The 19,095-nt window shown below is 37.3% G+C and overlaps 4 protein-coding genes and 1 long non-coding RNA gene across 6 annotated transcripts; 3 read left to right on the forward strand and 2 right to left on the reverse strand.

The window, feature by feature from the left end:
* Positions 1–1,065: 1,065 nt before the first annotated feature.
* Positions 1,066–3,172, reverse strand: LOC104730548 (UDP-glycosyltransferase 76E7-like). Its single transcript, XM_010449729.3, has 2 exons — positions 2,429–3,172; positions 1,066–2,353 (listed from the first exon to the last, which is right to left on the reverse strand). Exons 1-2 carry the CDS (start codon positions 2,904–2,906, stop codon positions 1,473–1,475), a joined length of 1,359 nt encoding a protein of 452 aa, XP_010448031.1. The 5' UTR covers positions 2,907–3,172; the 3' UTR covers positions 1,066–1,472.
* Positions 3,173–6,891: 3,719 nt separating this feature from the next.
* Positions 6,892–7,459, forward strand: LOC109128132 (PMP3 family protein At2g24040). The gene is made up of 2 exons (XM_019233932.2): positions 6,892–7,039; positions 7,132–7,459. The coding sequence occupies exons 1-2, from the start codon at positions 6,950–6,952 to the stop codon at positions 7,273–7,275; spliced, it is 234 nt and encodes a 77-aa protein (XP_019089477.1). The 5' UTR covers positions 6,892–6,949; the 3' UTR covers positions 7,276–7,459.
* A 444-nt stretch (positions 7,460–7,903) lies between these two features.
* Positions 7,904–9,765, forward strand: LOC104733256 (uncharacterized). The gene is made up of 2 exons (XM_087479918.1): positions 7,904–9,183; positions 9,474–9,765. Exons 1-2 carry the CDS (start codon positions 8,040–8,042, stop codon positions 9,506–9,508), a joined length of 1,179 nt encoding a protein of 392 aa, XP_087336044.1. The 5' UTR covers positions 7,904–8,039; the 3' UTR covers positions 9,509–9,765.
* Positions 9,766–10,235: 470 nt separating this feature from the next.
* LOC109128056 (uncharacterized) lies at positions 10,236–12,073 on the forward strand. 2 transcript variants are annotated; one of them, XR_015575412.1, is made up of 4 exons: positions 10,236–10,866; positions 11,093–11,154; positions 11,742–11,810; positions 11,894–12,073. It is a non-coding gene; the product is annotated as an uncharacterized LOC109128056 (long non-coding RNA). The 2 variants fall into 2 exon arrangements; XR_015575413.1 differs by having other exon boundaries at positions 10,270–10,866; positions 11,093–11,241.
* A 4,987-nt stretch (positions 12,074–17,060) lies between these two features.
* On the reverse strand, positions 17,061–17,731 carry LOC109128085 (uncharacterized). Its single transcript, XM_019233853.2, has one exon. It carries the CDS (start codon positions 17,475–17,477, stop codon positions 17,229–17,231), a length of 249 nt encoding a protein of 82 aa, XP_019089398.1. The 5' UTR covers positions 17,478–17,731; the 3' UTR covers positions 17,061–17,228.
* Between the last annotated feature and the right edge of the window lie 1,364 nt (positions 17,732–19,095).

Here is a 19,095-nt window from a genome sequence, read left to right on the forward strand (position 1 = left end):
CCTGGACAAACCACGGGCGTCATCGACACAGAGCTGATAGTCTAAATGCGATGGAGGAGGTCCTATACACAACACTGTAGTCACAAAAAGATACACCTGATGTGGTCCTATGGAAAGGAAAGAATGATGACTTTAAGCCCAAGTTTTTTATGAAAGATACTTGGAACAACTTACGCACCCCATCACCTAAGATAGGTTGGCACAAGGGGATCTGGCTCAGTCAGGGGACACCCAAAATACGCTTTCTCCTCTTGGCTCGTAGTCCACAATCGTCTTTCCACAGGTGAGTGCATGTTGTAGTGGAATGTCAGGGCTGTTTGGGTTTGTGTACTCTATAACTCCAGTGAGGAAACGAGGGATCTCCTCTTCTTCTCCTATCCCTTCGCATCAGAGGTTTGGGTGTTCCTGGGAAAAGGAATTTTCAAGGCAAGCTACTCCACTAGTTGGTTTGACATCCTTATCACCATATCTAGCATTGGACACGATCAATCACAACGCTTTTTAGAGCGATATATCTTTCAGGCAGTATTGTAGTCGATTTGGAGAGAGATAAATGGTCGACACCATGGGGAAGACCCAACCCCGTCTGTACAACTTATCAGGGGAATTGATCGACAAGTAAGAAATTGGTTTTTGTCAATTGGTCTACAATATGACCGAAAATATGTAAAACTCTTTTTTCCTAGCTTTTGTCTATTCTTTTTGACTAAAACAGTTGGCCACATGAAACACATGATGTAACAAAGATATATTTTTTTTTAATATAATTTAACATTTTATTAAAAAAAAAAAGCATAGAAAAATAAAGAAAAACACTAATAAACACCAAAACTGAAAAGCCAAATCTTAATCAAAACTTAACGAAAGAAATAGCAAAAAGCAAAAACTCTACACCAAAACCGACGTAAACCTCGTACCGTGGGTTCAGCTTTCGTACTCGTACGAGCCTGCTGAACAAATTCACCTGAATCGTGATCAAACTGAAAAATCCCCAAATTTTCATTAGGGTTCGTGCTTGATTCAATTCATTCCCTCTTTGACTTCAACGGGTTTAGTGGATCTATATACTCGAAACAGCCCATTTAAAACTCAAGAAGATACAATTGGTCCGCTAGATTTTAACTTGAACATCACTTAATTTGAAAAAGAAGAACAAATTCTTCTCTAAAACACCACTTAGTCGTAAAACAAAAAACATGAAAGAAGAATCAGAAGCAATAACAAAGAGGCTACAACAGAGTTACTGGAGAGGGGCACGCCACATGTAGTGAATAGAGTTGGGGGCGGAACCAGTGAGGTCACAGAGAGTGAGGGAGGCGAGGTCGTAGAAGCCAAAGCCCGATCCAAAACTTCCAAAGTAGAGACGCAAAAAGCCTCGTTTGTGCCTAGGAAGATGCAGAGGTTGCCAATGTCGTGCATGTCAGATCCAATACATAGAGGTCAAATTCCATTGGAACATGAGATTCATAACTTCACAAAGTGTTGATGAAGTCATTAAGTGAGTTGTGTGAAGAGCCTGCAGCTAAAACAGAGGCTTTGAGTTTCTCTTTCAAACTTAGAGCTCTTCTCCTCATCTCAATACCTTCTTCATCCACCATTAACCTCTTCACAGCTCTCTCGACCGCTCCTCTCTCTAGCTCACCTTCCACTTGAATCCCTACTCTCCACACACATTCCAAGTACCTTGCATTTCCCATTTGATCAGTGGTAAAAGGCCTACATATCATTGGAACTCCTTCACCAAGGCTTTCTAGAGTCGAGTTCCATCCACAATGGCTCCAAAACGCTCCAACCGCAGAATGTGCAAGCACTTGCTTCTGCGGTGCCCATTTCACAACATAACCTCGATCCAATGTTACCATCTTACTAAACAACCCTTCCTCACACATTTCAGAACCACGAATGGAGCCTGGTCGGATCACCCACAAGAAGTTTTGGTTACTACTAACCAAACCCGAAGCCATTTCCAACACTTCTTTAGTTTCCATCGAAGTCATGCTTCCCAAACTTATATAAATCACCGAGCTCGACCTTTGTTTGTTTAGCCATTCTATGCAGCTCACGTTCTCTTCTAAAAGACTCGTCGGAGGAGCAGTAACCGCCATGTGAAGAGGCCCTATAGGATACACTGGAATTTCTAGTTCTTCTTGAAGCCGCTCCAAGGATGACATCTCCAGACATCTCGCCGTGTTGATTATCACAGAGGAAGCTGTCCCTTTATAACATGAATTCTTAAACAACTCCACTGAAGACTCCACTGAACACTCTGCTGATGCAAAGAATATAGTTGGCAGGTCTTTGTACCGTATAGGATGTAAGTCTGGTACTAGCTCCTCTTCTCGCCCACCGCCCTCTGCAAAACCATGCTGTTAAACGCAAACGCATAAAAAAGGCGTTTGAAAACATATATAGTAGAATCATATATTACCTTTAAGGTGAGCCAAACCATCTTTATCATAGAGTTTGCACATAAGGAAACGACAATCAAAAGATGATGCACTTGTAGTACTTAAAATAGCACTACGAAGCTTAATCTCTTTAACTGCTGGTTCAACAAAGTACATGAACTCGTCATAGATAACACAATCGATCTCTTCTTCATTAACCAACAACTGACCTAACAACTCCTTAAAGCTAACATAACACTCTTTAGCTAGCTTAATCAGAAACCTTACTGGTCCTAGATTGTTAAGAGCAGACTCTGGTAAGGTCTCTGGGATGGTGACAAACTGAAAATCAGACAAATCAGTTGATGGGTTTAAGTAGTTGAACTTGGTCTGAGCGACTGTAATTGAAAAACCTTTTAAGTGAAGTGCCCTTGCAAGTTGCATCATTGGAGTTATATGTCCTTGTGCTGGAGCTGGAACCAACACTACCCTTCTTCTCATCGCGAGCTTCTCCGCCATTTCCCAAAATAAGACTAAAAGATCCAACTTTCCTAATTCTCCATTGAAATAATTCTAATTCATGACCAAACTGGAAAGATTCTGAATCATGATCTAATTAAAAGAAGGAAAAAGGAGATTGCCCAAACTGTATGGTTCATGTTTGATTACATTTTATCGTTTAAAATTCTAATTTCGAGAAACTCTGTCCTTAGGTTCAGTGGGCACCAAACGAGCCAGTTAAACTAAACTCTGTTCTTATTTCTAAAGGCAACCCCAATGGGGATATATTTTAGGGCCTGTTAAAATTGTTTATAAATATATTTTGTAGTTTGAGTAGATTAAGAACTTTGTGATTGTTAATTAAAAGTTTATCCCCAACCCTAATGGTGGGTTCTTAGTTTGAGTCTCTTTATTTATTTATTTTTTTAATAAAAAAATTAAATTAGAATATGAAATTATTGCATTTCATAAAATTTTAAACATAGGAAAACATTAAAACATAATAAAAGAGAAGTACAATTCATAAAAAGAGGAAATGCTTAATGGTATTTTCCAAATGCACAAATTTAGGAGACAACGGTTTGGATGGAGCATCACCAATAGTATTGAAACAGGTCTCCTCTGACTCTGCAGAAACACGAGCATCAAGTGGAGATTCTGATCTCTCAGAATCAGATGAACTGAAGCTCCCACAACGAGAAGAAATCTCATCACCAGAGTCATTACGAGGGGAGGAGGAGAAACCAGAAAACGAGGATCCAGATGTTTCCGCAACAGAACAGCTTCTTCCTTATCTATAAGGTCATCTTTGTTATCCGCAATATCTCCATTCCCATCTTCAGGAGATTTAGCAGGATTAGAGAATATTGCTTCCTTGCTAGGCATATAAACTGGTTCTGGATGCACCAATAAAGTTTCATCAGCAGCAGTACTCTGTTCATTTTCTTCTATGGAACTCAGATCAGAATCACTTTTCTCATCTTCATTGTCATATATAATGGATGCAGGACGACATTCATCTTTGTGACCTTGCCGCCAGTGAATGATTTGACATTTCCCAGAACTGAGAAAAGAAAAACAAAATAAGTTCTAAAAACAAATTCTCAACCGCTAGTAAATGAAGAGGAGACCACTGACAGAAGCTAAGTCACAATCCAAAGAAAGCATGTATACGACTCCAAAATGAAAATAATTAGTATATAAAGGGGAACATTACCCACTTACTACAGATCAACGAGTCTCCAATCTTGCTTGCTGGGCTATCCTTTCCTAAGCAACTTTCATGATAAACTTTTGGACAGTCTCTAAAATAAGCAAGCACAATGAGGTGCACCATTAGATACATACATATAAACTACATGTCACAGAAGAAATTTGATCCAAATCCACCAGTAGGTTATTGGTGCGTCAGGCGTTCCTCGAACTCTGGTCCCCACTCTTTAACAACCTTCCCACAGGACAAACTGTCACCAATTGACATGCAACACAAATCCTAATCAAAGCTCAATAATATCTCATTGAAAGAAAAACATAAAACCAAAAACTAAATACCAGAAACCAAAAACCCTTCTCCAAAACCGACTTAAACCTTGTACCAAGCTAGCTCTAGAGAGAAGGGTTGTCACATCACATATAAACTACCCAAGGAAACTAATCCCTACCAAAGTGGGATTTCTAATAGCATCTCAGTGGGAAACGGTTTAACAGAAACTGCTCAAGCCCACCATCTGGGAAATACAACAAGACATGCCTCTTATATGGCCACATAGGTGGCCACATCACATAGAAACTACCAAAGAAACTAATCCCAACCGATGTGGAATATTCTAAAAGAACATTTCACTAACCCAACCGATGCACTGTTACAGTTAATTAAAAATATTCCTTTAATAACCAACCATTGCACTGTTTAATTAATTTAAAAGGTTAAAAAGTTAAACTAGAAAGTAAATTTTTGTTTCGGTAGAAACAAAGAAAAGAAGGAGAGAGTGTAGACGACGATTTTGGTTTAGGATTTAGGATTTAAGGTTTATGGTATAGGGTTTAGGTTTTTGGACTTATATGGATTCAGTGTTTATGCGGTGCTATCGTCACCACATAAATCTATTAGAATATATAAATCTATGGATATATAAATCTATTAGAATATTCAGAGTGTGTTTATCAACTGATCTCACATTCTCAATATAGTAAAATATTGAATCTGCTGGAAATAGCTCACAATGAGAATGCATAACGAGGCCAATTAATGGGCTTGCTACATAAATTTTCTCTTCATTACAAATTAAATGATACACGTAATTTCTCTTCATTAATGGGCTTCCCATTAGACTTTAAATACATCACCGAGTCATTTCACGGTTACTACAAACTCCAATATTCATCTTCAAGCTTGCTCATCCAACCTTTTCTCATTTGTTCTCCTTCTCATTACCAAAGTTTCATCAAGATCGAGTATGGGGTGGTGGCTAAACGGAGTTGTTTGGATGATGATGTCGACGACCATCATTTCTCTTGTTAAAGCTGGAGATACCCTTTTTTACAACTGGAGGGTCACTTACGGCGACATCACTCCAACTAGTATGCCTAGAAGGGTACATTTTCTTCCAAGATCAACAAAATGGCTACTGGCTTCTTGTGTGTTTGTTTTTTGATCATGCTTATATTTGTATTTATAACACACAGGGAATCCTAATAAACGGACTATTTCCTGGACCAGAGATTCGCTCACTCACCAATGACAATTTGGCCATCACTGTTCACAACGATCTAGACGAGCCCTTTCTCTTATCTTGGTATGATCTATTTATCCTTCTTTAACAAGCTTGTTTCAAGCCATTTCCAATTAAATGGTATGAACGACACAATTTGCATGTACATGTGCCGTTTCTTCAAAATCTTGTTAATTTGTTAGGTATGATTAATGAACACGTAAGATTTTCATGTTAATTACAATATCAACGATAATAAAGTGATACATGAAGGAATGGAGTGCACATGAGGAAAAATTCTTACCAAGATGGAGTGTTTGGGACGACTTGTCCTATCCCACCGGGCAAGAGTTACACTTATAACTTTCAAGTCAAAGATCAGATTGGTAGTTACTTCTACTTCCCTTCCCTCGCCGTCCAAAAAGCGGTCGGTGGTTATGGCAGCCTCCGTATCTACAGCCCCCCTAACATCCCGGTTCCTTTCCCTGAACCCGCAGGAGAATTCACCCTCCTCATAGGTGATTGGTATCGACGTGACCATAAGGTACATTTCTTAATTACCAACTAGTCATGTTTAATTATTATTTTTTATTGACATTATATGATGACCATAATGGATTCCACATCCAGACTTTGAAGGCAATTTTGGATAAAGGAGGCAAGTTACCGACGGTGCCTGATGGAGTCTTGATCAATGGCCAGGGATTAAGTTATGTTTCTTCTCTCACCGTCGACAGAGGTTCATATTAAAAACTCTCAAATAGACAATATAGTACGTTGTGTTTACAAAAATAGAAAGAATTAACCGATTTTAATATCAAATCTGAAAAGAGTTTGGTTTTGTTGTGTAGGTATATCCAGAATCTTGGACTGCTGTATATGTGGCATTGGACAATGTTGGGATGTGGAATCTAAGGAGCCAGTTTTGGGCGAGACAATACTTAGGTCAACAATTTTACCTTCGAGTTCACTCTCCAGTACGATCTCCCAAAGATGAATACCCTTTGCCCAAAAATGCTCTTTTGTGTGGTCGGGCCTCCAACAGATCACATCACTACTCCTTATTAGATCCTTAATGGCATGACTTGTTTCATATACCAATCTTAAATTTTATTTGATAATATAAAGTATGAGAGATTATCTTCTGCACAAGCCAACACAAAGAACTTGAGAGTGGCTTTACTAAAAATATGTTGTTTCTTTTTCAGTTATCAGATAATATGGGTTTCAAACGCTGTCGTTTTCATGCTCTGTTTTTTTTTGTTCTGTCTCTCTTCCCTTTATATACGTTAGCCCTTTCGATCTAACAAAGGAACTAAAAAAAAAAAGAAGGATCAAAAACATTGAGAAATGGCGAATGGGTGCGAGATTTGCTGTGAAATAATGATCGCCATACTCATCCCTCCTCTTGGGGTATGTCTGAGGCATGGCTGTTGCACTGTACGTGATCTCTCTTTCTCTATTTTTGTGTGTTTCTCAGTTAAGAGCTTCTTATAATATTTATGTAAAATGTCAAAAAAATTAATGTGCAGACGGAGTTCATGATATGTCTGATCCTAACGCTTCTGGGATACGTACCGGGCATCATCTACGCACTCTATGCAATTGTGTACGTGGATCGTGATCAATTCTTTGATGAGTACCGTCGTCCACTTTTTTACGCCCAGTCACCTTAATTTATGCGTTTGCTCTTGTCTTTTTATATAATGTTTTTGCTTCTTTTGTTGATTTCGTCTTATTCCATTAATTGATTTAAGATTCATCAATATGTTTGAGGTTTTTCTTCTTCTTTCTTTATTAAAACTCTCGTTTGTCTTGGTCACGCATTTCTTCTTTAACAATAACACACACTTTTGTCTGCATGATTTGTTTATTTCGTTAGAATCATAATAAAACAATAAATCAATACATAAGCCAAAAAAAGTTGTTATTTTATAAACTACAGAATCGGTCAGAAGTCAAGGTCCGATGGTACGTGTAGAGGCGACACATGTCGGAAAAAGACACTTTCGTGCAACAAACTCTCAAAAAAATAATGGATTTAATAAACAATAATGAAAAGAGGTGTCCAATCATCTTTTAAAGCTCTGTTTTCCCTCAGTATCACATGAACGGATACTGCGGAAGTGCGGAACTCTGGGCGATCATGACCTGGAACAATGGTTCGAGTCACCATTGTAGTGAGGCTGTCATGAGATGTATTGGGAGAATATTCGTTAACAGTCTCCCCAAGTTTAGTTTGTTGTTGTAACCTCTAATGTATACTCCTAGATTTTAGCTTATCGTTCAATAGCTACTATATATGTAATCACGATCATTCAATAATGATACACAGAGAAAACCTTTTGCACATCTGATCCTCTTTATGGTATCAGAGCCTGAATCTGATTATCTTTTTTGAAAAACCTCTGTTTTTCATTTTTCTTTGATCACTACGACAATGACTTCGACCTCGACCCCGACTGATGCTCCTCAAGCAACGACTCCGAACCCGACCACTACTGCGACTGTAGAGGTGAGAAGGACGATCTCACCGTATGACCTGACCTCAGCTGATAATCCAGGAGCGGTAATCTCTCATCCGCTGCTGAAGGGCACTAACTACGACGAGTGGGCTTGCGGGATCAAAACGGCGTTAACGTCACGAAAGAAGTTCGGTTTTCTCGATGGCACTATTGAGAAACCACAAGAGGGATCCGCTGATTGGGAGGATTGGTGGACAATCCAAGCTCTCTTGGTCTCTTGGATCCGCATGACTATTGATCCGGTCTTGCGGTCGACAATCTCACATAGAGAAGTTGCTAAAGACCTGTGGGATTACCTGAAGAAACGCTTTGCGGTGATGAATGGATCTCGCATTCAACAGATCAAGGCTGAGCTAGCTTGCTGCAAACAGAGAGGCCTTGCCATTGAGGCCTATTACGGCAAGCTAAACCGAATCTGGGATAGTCTTGCCACATATCGTCCCGTACGAAGATGTCAGTGTGGCCTGTGTACTTGTGACCTTGCAACTGCACAAGAGTCTGATCGGGAGGAGGACAAGGTCCATAAGTTTTTATGTGGTCTTGATGACCAATTTCGTGCAGTCCGTTCCAGTCTCGTTGCAAGAGTTCCGGTGCAGCCCTTAGAGGAGGTGTACAACATTGTCAGGCAGGAGGAAGATTTACGTGTAATTGGTGAGGAGAAATCAGAGGTGGTGTCTTTTGCGGTGAATACCAAACCACGTTTCAAACTGGAAGATAAAGACGGTTTGCTCTGCAAACTCTGCAACCGGAATGGTCACACTTCAGATCGATGCTATGCGGTCATTGGATACCCAGAGTGGTGGGGTGAAAGACCTAGGAGTCGTTCCCTACAAGGCCGAGGACGTGGAGGTTCCACTGGTGGCGGACGAGGGAGAGGACACACGACATATGCGAATCACGTCGTGGTTCCTGCGGTTGAACCTGCTGACAAAGAGCAAGTCAATCTTGTTATTACTGACAAGGACCGTGATGGCGTAAGCGGTTTGTCTGACCAACAGTGGAGCGCCATTAAGACAATCCTGAATGCTAAGAAGGAAAGCACAAACGAGAAGTCTTCTGGTAAGTCTACTTCTTTTTCTTGGATACTAGATACTGGGGCCTCACATCATTTAACAAGTAAGTTTGATATTCTGTCAAACATACGGGATATGCCTCCAGTTTTAGTAATTCTTGCTGATGGTCGGGAACGAGTATCTACTAAACAAGGTTCAGTTCGACTTGGGTCTGGTTTGGTATTGCAGTCAGTGTATTATGTTGAAGAGTTAAAATCGGATTTAATATCTTTAGGACAGCTCATGGATGAGAATAGTTGTGTGGTTCAGATGTCTGACACATTTCTGGTTGTCCAGGACCGACATTTGAGGATGGTGATTGGAGTTGGTAAGAGGGTCGGAGGCACTTTCTACTTTCGCAGCATGGATGTGGTCGCAGCAGTCACAACGACGGACACAGACACATTGGCGTTGTGGCATCAAAGAATGGGACATCCATCTGCAAAAGTTTTAGGAGAGCTTCCTTGTATTTCAAGTTCTGTTTCAGTTTCAAAGTTGAATAAGGATTGTGATGTGTGTTATCGCGCAAAATAAACACGAGAGAGTTTTCCTCTCAGTATGAATAAAACAAGTTCTGTTTTTGAGTTAATCCACATTGATTTATGGGGACCGTATAGAGTGCCTTCATCTTCAGGAGCAAGATACTTTCTCACCATTGTTGATGACTTCTCTCGAGGGGTTTGGTTGTCTTTTCTCTCCGACAAAAGCGAAACACAACTTCAGCTGCAAATTTTTTTTGCTTTGACAGAGAGACAGTTCAACACAAAGGTGAAAACTGTAACACTACAGGAAATAAGGGTATTAATAGCATTAGAATATAGCGTTTTTAATAGTTTTGCTATAGTTGAGTTTTGAGAAAATTTGCATAGCATTTCTAAAAAGACAAACGCTATTATAGGATTACCGCAAAAACATTTTGTAGTGGTGCCTAGTTTTTAGTTCTACAATAGCATAAATGATAATGAAAACGTTATCTTAGAGGTAACCGGGAAAGTGAAATTTTCGTTGCCTCCAAAAAATTTATAAGTTACTACACAAAAAAAAAATAGAAAAAAAATTACAAGAGGAATATATCGATTAGGGTTACATTAATTATTACTGGTGAAACACTTTGGCCATCTCTTCTCTCTTCTTTCTCTCTGAAACTCGATTGGAAACCTTACATTCGATCCTAATTTATTTGTCTCTTCTTTCACTCTCTTTCCATCTCAATCCGTCTTAGAGGAAAAAAAAGAATTAAAAGAGAAATAGATCGATTAGGTTGAATTTCTCGTTAAACAGCCACCTCTTCTCTCTTCTTTCACTCTCCTTTCTTCTTCTTCTCCGACTTGAGTTGCTCGGCGATAGGAGACGAGAAGCCGGCGACTGTGATGGCCAATCGTGGAAGAGATCGAGAGCTTTTGATTCTCGTTGCTGATACCGGTGACAAAGAGACAATGGTTCTCCTTTCGAAGCCTTCTTCTTCTTCCTCTGCTTCTTCTCTCTTCTGTCTCGCTGAAACTTGATCTGAAACCCGTTCTGAAACTCGATTCGAAACTCGATCCCAATTTGTTTGTCAAATCTTTCACTCTCGATCCCTCTCAGTTTACAATCTCTTCTGAACTCGACAATGGCGGCTTCCCTTCTTCTCAATCATATTTTGCAAAGTAGTAGCTCGATCTCTCTCCGTCGGGTCGTCGCACGGTTTCAGGTCCAATTTGCTTTTGATTTTCAGACTTGATTATTTGCTTATCACTTATTAGACTTGCTATTGTAAGAACTCTTGTTGATTAGAAGTGATGACATGCCTTTTAGATTCTGTGTGGAGTTGTAAGATGATATATTTCATGAGTACAATATCTATAGAAATTGACTTGTATCTTGTTGCTCATGTTTCTTCTTTGAATCTCTGATTTTGGTTTCTCATTGTGAAACAGGGTGATACATTCAACAATTCTCATTTCACAGACTCAAGGCTCAATACATTCAACAAATCTCGGTGATTATTCTTCTTTTCCTGTTGAGAAAATTACTCGACAGATTATATGAAGCTTTGTTATATTCTTGATGGAGGAAAACTGATAATGTAAGGCATGGCTTAAACAGTGTCAGTGAGTCTAGCTTTGATGATTGGGAATTTTCTGGATTTTGTGGTTACTCTATTCATTCTTGTTTTTGATTAGTCAATGATTCCAAAATTTGTTGATTTGGCAAAATAAATTTGTTGAGGCAATGAGATGGCAGCGACTATGATATCTGTTTTAGTTTCTAAAATTTGTGAAAGTTGCTGTCTGCTGACTCTTGGAATTGAGAGTTCCAGTTCCAGATTTAGATTGAGGTCTTGTGATTGTTAACTGCTAGACAAGAAGTCGAGTATAGGCTATGGGATCCTTGCTACAGGTTATACGTTCCGATCTCTAGTTTTTCTAACAATTTATGTCTCTGTCTATGCCTTCTTGATTTAAGCTCTTTGTATAATATTTTGACTGGATGCTTTTCTTATAATATTTGTCATTAGCATTAACTAGCCCTGTTCTCATCCGATGGATCTGTGATAACGGCTTTTATCTATTGATTTTGAAACAGAATCACCAGAAAGAGAGTGAGTTCCTTTAGCAAAGAACAAGAAACACTTATTAAGGAACTACACGAGAAGTAAGTGTCAAATCCTCATCTGCATAATCTCTTTATGTGCATCAATTTTAATGACTGTTATTTTCTACTGTGTCTATGTGCAGGTTCAAAAACCAATACTGAAAGGAAAAACTTGTGGCTTTACTTTAGAAATTTAAGCTTTGGATACTTGATTTAATGACTTGACTACTCCCTTTGGATATTTTGTTTACTTTAAAATGTTAAGCTTTAAATATTTGATTCAAGACCAAATAAAAAGGAAAAAAAAAAATACTTTGATTCAATGACTACTCCCTGGAATATGTTTCGACAATGTTTATTTTTATGGTTTTAATTTCATTAGACTGTACATTTAGAAGTACATACAACTACCTTTAAATTGCTAACCAAGAAAAACCTCAAATACGACAAATTAATATGTGGAATTAACCGTGTAGTTAATATTTCTAAATTGGACAACTAAAGCATGAATTATTCTATAATTTCAATGAATACTTTGACAATTTAAAAACAAACTACGTATTAATTAAATTAGGTTCAATCTTAAACATATTTTATTAATTAAATTAATGAAATACAAATAAAACCATCGAACACAAAATTTTAAAAATATATAGACATATATATAATACATAACACAAAATTAAAATATATATACAAGTAACTTTTTTTTTTTTGGGTCAAACATATATACAAGTAACTATGGATTATACAATTAACTAATGTAACATGTAATCAAAAAATATACTAATATACTAATGTCTCATAGGTTCATAATTTCTAAACATAATTTAAGTGAAAAGTTTTAATGTTTTTTATTGCATTAAATTTATTTTGTTAATTGAAAATAGTGAAATGTGTTTCAAGATTGAACCATATATCCTTAATGGTTTAGGGTTTAGGGTATAGGGTTTAGGGTATAGAGTTTAGGGTTTAGAGTTCAATCTTGAAACAAAATTCATTATTTATAAATTAACAAAATAAAATGTATTAAAAATTATTTTGTAATAATAATAACATAAAATATGAATAAATATAATATTACAAATATACAAATTAATTATAAAAATCAGTTATGTGTAACATATATATATTTTAATACATTTTCAATCTTTTTAATATATATATATATCTTGTTACTTATATATTAATCTCTAAATTATCAATTCAATTATCATATATATTCAAACCTAAAATTCTCAATTCCTAAAACTTAAATTCCAAACCCTATATTATAAAGTCTAAACCTTGAATACTCATACATCAAAACTAAACAAAAAATTATAAAACTAAATAAAAAAACAAAATAAAGGAGAAAACCTCTTATTGGCTAATCCATAGAGACGCGGATTGGACTTTGGCTTATCCTCCACCGTCGATGAGTTAAATCTAACGGCTAAAATCTTCTTCTTTTTTTTTCGTTTGGTTAAAACTTCTTCCCCTTGTCTTTATCATCTCTTTCATTATCTTCTTCTTCTTCTTCTTCTTCTTCTTCTTCGAAATTCTTCGAAACCCTACCCAGAACCAAAAACCAAGCGATCTAAAGCCTCATATCACGATGGATTCGCCGTGACCAACGTTGGCGGGAACAGATCGAGTTTCGTTGAAACATCAACGGGGAACCCATTGAGCCACACGTGAGACTTTTCACCTTCTTATTTCCATAGATCTGATTCTAAGGTTCTAGCTCAAAATTCAGGGTTGAAATCGCCGTTGCTCGCTGTTTTGTCATCCCTTTTGCACGTTGCTGTGTTTGTTGATGCTCTGATTGATGTTGAGTTGTGATATTATGTTATGTTAGTTGTGATATTATTTATCATATTACTTTGTTTTTATATAGAGCTCTGATTCGTGCTTGCTTCTTCTGTCTAGTACGCATATGCTTTTCATTCTCTTGTTGCAGGTAGTGTTTATAAGTTTATATATGTACTCTATTAGGGTTTTGTGTTGCATTTTTGATAATGTAGGGATGACCATGTCTTGTGTATATCTGAGATCGTTCTTGAAATTCTTGTTTTATCTTGAGACGGTATAAATTTGTGTAGCTATTAATGAATTTTTTGGATTGTGTGTTTATGTTATAGTGGGATGATGGTACAAGATCCTAAGAAACCAAAAGATGTTGATGAACTATTTGACCAAGCGAGGTAGTCAGCTAAAGACATACCTGTTGAATCATCAAGATCAGCTTCTAGGAGCTTCAGTGGTGCTGCACGATTGTTGTCTGGTGAAACCGTTTCCTCTACACCTCAGCAACAACAGCAAGACCGGCCTCAGATGGTTATGCACACTATTACTTTCTGTTTGAATGGTTTCACCGTTGATGATGGTCCATTGAGGGGGTTTAATGACCCTGAAAACAAAGACTTTATGGAGGTAATATCAAAAAATTTCTCTTATCACCATGTAACTCAATTTGACCAGTGTATTCTGCAAGAGTTAAATAATAGGCTTCTTCTGGAATCATTGTTATTTCAGTGATATAAATTTATTTTCATGCCTAGTTATTGAGCAGCTGATTCTTGTCACGATTCACTTGGATACTTTTGAATCTTTAATCATTGTTCTGTTTTATGCTAGAAGACAATTTCGGTTAGTCTTTCTCTTTACTGATTAAGTTCTATGATATTTGCTTGGAATTACAATAAAGTATTAACCTTTGTGTGTTTATGTATGTATGTGTATTGACTCTTGGAGATTGTTTATATGCAGAAAAGAGGAAAGCTGAAAGCTTAAGAAGAACAGAGCAAAAGAGCAAAGAACGATGAAGAGCTGTCGTGAGTTGTGAAGGACAAAGAGAGACAAGTCTAAAAGAGATTGTGGGCTATAGCAGTCCACGAAGTCACCTTTTCCTGTCCAAGAAGTCGATGATTTGGATGATGAAGCTTGTGATGATGATAGTGTTTATGTTAGGGATGATTGTGAAGGCATGTTAGTGGTAGATTGATAGGTGTTTGTGTTTTTTTGTAAACAATGAAATTTGTTATAGTTTTCTAAACACTTAAATATTTATATATTTTGTATTAATTTTAATTGTTTTTAACAAATATTCAAAATAAAATTTTATTTTAAATAACAAATAATTTGTAATTCTTTTTAATAAAATTTTTTTGAATAATTTAAAAACAAATTAATAACACGAAACATTTGCTATTTTTGCTATAGATAAAATCAAATTAATGATTTTTAATAATATTTGTATAACGTTATTATAAATATTAACAATTGCACAGCAGACAATGCTATCGTTGTATAGTTAGTTATAGCACACCAATAATCCGCTATTAAAAATGTCCGACCTACTATAACGGGCGATCTTAGAGCGTTTTAGGAAACGCTATAATTGTGAACTCATAGCGTTTAACAGCCGCTATTAATACCCACATTTCCTGTAGTGTAACGAGTGACAATGGGACAGAGTTCATGGCTCTTTCTACCTACTTTCAGAAAAATGGCATAGTTCATGAGACGTCTTGTGTGGGAACACCACAACAAAACGGTAGAGTCGAGAGAAAGCACAGACACATTCTTAATGTGGCTAGAGCTTTGAGGTTTCAGTCCAATCTTCCAATTCGTTTTTGGGGGGGAGTGTGTCTTGACTGCTGGATACTTAATTAATCGGACACCAAGCTCTGTTCTGAATAATCAAACACCGTATGAAAAATTGTTTCAGAAGGCGCCGTCTTATGATCATATCCGAGTTTTTGGAAGCCTCTGCTATGCTCATCAACAAACGCGCGGTGGAGATAAATTTGCGTCAAGGAGTCGACGTTGTGTGTTTGTTGGGTATCCACAGGGTAAGAAGGGATGGCGAGTTTATGATCTTGAAACAGAAGAATTCTTTGTTTCAAGAGACGTCGTCTTCAGTGAATTGAAGTTCCCATATGCTCCGGCAACGCCGTGGCCTTTGCTCGATGATGAAGAATCCGGTCAAGTTTTGTGGGCTCCAATTTCAGAAGGGATTATTCCCGACGAAGATAGTGTAGCTGTCCCACGAGTTTTGCCTCAAGCTACACGGCCACAAATTGTTATGGATCCACCACCTGATTCGGCCCGTTTGGTTAACGAAGAAACCAGGCCCAATACGGGTCCATCTCAACCAGAACTACGTCGTTCCGACACTTCGTCAATATCGTCTCCCACAGAAATCGAACCTGCAATTGCTGAACCACGATTGGGCAAAGGTCAGCGACAGAGGACAACATCCGTGAGACTGAGGGACTATGTCGTCGCTCCGGTTGCTTCAAGCTCCCGTGAATCGTGTAACTGTGTCTATCCGATTCATCTTTATGATGATGTTCATCGTTTTTCGGAGGAACATGTCGCATATGTCGCAGCTGTTATCTCGACTGTCGAACCAAGATCGTTTAAACAGGCAATGACTGATCAACGGTGGCGTGATGCAGTCGGATCAGAATATGGGGCATTGGAGGAAAACAATACATTCGACATTGTCGATCTTCCTTCAGGTAAGCATGCGATTGGGAGTCAATGGGTGTTTAAGGTTAAATTTAAGTCTAATGGTTCAATTGAACGATTTAAAGCAAGGTTAGTTGCTATGGGAAATAAACAAATCCAAGGGGAAGACTATGGAGAAACGTTTTCTCCTGTTGCTAAGATGGGCACAGTACGTTTATTCCTTGACACAGCTTCAAAGTATGGTTGGGTGGTGCATCAGATGGATGTGCACAATGCCTTTCTCCATGGGGATTTAGAAGAAGAGGTATATATGCGCTTACCTCCTGGGTATCAGTTACAAGATAAAAACAAGGTCTGTCGATTGAAGAAGTCGCTCTATGGACTAAAGCAGGCTCCTAGATGTTGGTTTGCTAAGCTGACTTTTGCATTGTTGTCTTATGGGTTTGAACAGGCTTTGGGTGATTACTCCTTGTTTACATACGACAAAGGTATTGGGGGAATATTCGTTAACAGTCTCCCCAAGTTTAGTTTGTTGTTGTAACCTCTAATGTATACTCCTAGATTTTAGCTTATCGTTCAATAGCTACTATATATGTAATCACGATCATTTAATAATGATACACAGAGAAAACCTTTTGCACATCTGATCCTCTTTAAGATGGTTATACAATCATGAAGCTTCGTTCTGTTACTACTTGTTTGCATGATTCAAGATCTATGTGACTTTATATCTTCTAAGTAACCTCTCACAGTTTCTTGAAACAGAGTAGATATGACAAACAATATTAAAGAATTTAAATGGAACAGAGAAAATATTCATTGTCAATGCCGTCCATGTTTGAAAGTCGTAAATTTGTAATACAATTCTTTATCTTTCACAATCTTGAAACAGAGCAAATAAATACAAAACAGAGTTTTTGACTATTTGATTTTTTTACATACAAAATCAATCATATGGAATAACTTTTTTTTTACATAAGTCATTGTGAAACAGTAAAATCACGATCACTACAACGGAGCTTACAAAAGAAGAGCGAGCAGGCAAGAAGAAGCAGCACCAATATAGAAGGAACTTGGCAACATCATAGCTGAAGCCGAGGGGCTTGTTGTGTTGCGAGGTCCTCTGTATTTCACCCGTTTCTTCATCACCACTGCGAGGTTCCTTGAGCCATGCTCATCAGCTGAACACAAAAGAAAGGTCTGAGAGAAGAAGAAGAGCAATAAGATGGAGAAGAGTAGTATGCGTCTGGCTTTAATCATCTCACCCATCTTTTTAGTTTTGTGTTTTGCTTAATTCTATTGGATGTGTGATGATTATATAGATAGAGTTAGGAAGAGAAATTTGTTCTATTAAATGAAAAAAGTCTTATTAGTTGGGTTATTAGATATATACGCAGCCCAGCCTAGTGGATGATGGGGTTGAGCTAGTGTTGCAGTCTTGACCAATTTGATATAGAAAGGGTCAAAAAAATCAAAGAAATAGCCATTTCAAGGACAAAACGTGCAAATGGAAGAAAAAAAAAATAGAAAGAAAACGATTTGAAACTATAGAATAAAAATTGATTGTCAAAAAAAAAAAAAAACTATAGAATAAAAATATTATTTTAGGAAGTTGTGTGATTTAAAAATTGGGGAATGAAGAATGGCCTGTGCCCATGGAGAGGGGAAGCTACAAGGCAATTTGGACATGGTCTCTTCTTTGTCCAAAATTGACGACTCCACCTCATGTGTCTGCCAGCTTTGATCAGAAGTGCTAATAAAGGAATAAGCTAATTCCACAAAGGTAACAAAACGTGGCCTACTAATAAGAGTTTTGTATGACTCAAAGCATTTATTTATAAGAGCCCGGTGCTTCAAACTTCAAAGCCCCATTTCAGGTTTGTTAAGAAAAGAAAACATTCTGAGCCCATGTCTACTACTCGCTGTCAATAAGTCTTTTTTGATCACACATAGCTTTAACTAGCTAATATGGCTCATGTCTATTACCAATTTTAGGCTTCATTCCAATGAAAAAAAAGATCTACAAAACAAGAGAATAAGACAAAAGACTCGACCAGCATCTAGGGAAGACTCACTCACGAGGTAAATCTTCTTGTAATCATGGTTTTCTGCTTCGATATGCAAAGGCTTTTTGTGGATTAGAAACATATCCGCAAAGTCACAGGACGGCATGTGTCCGGTCTTAACAAATCTGATACCCTCAGTGTTAGGAGAACAATTGTAAGGATTCAAAATCTGCTAGATATTTTAGTTGGGGATATGAACTTTTGGACAATTCCTAACACAATATTGACATCAAAGCAATATGTCAGGTAGTAATTTAGAAATCGATAGGAGAAGACAATATATAATACGATGTACGGTATAGAAAAATTCAGCGATACATTATTTACGTTGAAAAATATGTAAACGAAAAATACTAAAGTAAATAAAAATTGTTAAGTGTTTATACGATGAACATTGTCAATGAATGCTACCAACAATGTTACAAAGGCATATACTAGAAAGTTTGGTAGTATGTTGCAGCGCACATAAATGAATCCGATAATATGCTTGTCAACCAATTATGATCATCTCTTGAAATCGACTTTAGAAATGAAATACAAAATTCAATTTTTGTAGCTAGACGTAACTACCATGCATATTTGAGTCTAGACATATTAAATTTTAAACCGATATTAAAAGAAAAACTACACAAATGTACTTTCTGAAATTTTTTGTTTAAAGTTTTATTTTTAAAATTTAATGATTTAACAAATTTGTGGCCAAAAGAGCCAAAAAATTAGTAACATTTTTACACAAGGATCAATATAATCTTTGAGCCCGGCATGTCTCTCGAGTTTATGATTCAAAAATCAAAGGGTTGGAAAATAAACGCAAATAAATT

Source organism: Camelina sativa, chromosome 12 (genome assembly GCF_030686135.1).
Source record: "Camelina sativa cultivar CO46 ecotype springtype chromosome 12, ASM3068613v1".
NCBI classification, from domain to species: Eukaryota; Viridiplantae; Streptophyta; class Magnoliopsida; order Brassicales; family Brassicaceae; genus Camelina; species Camelina sativa.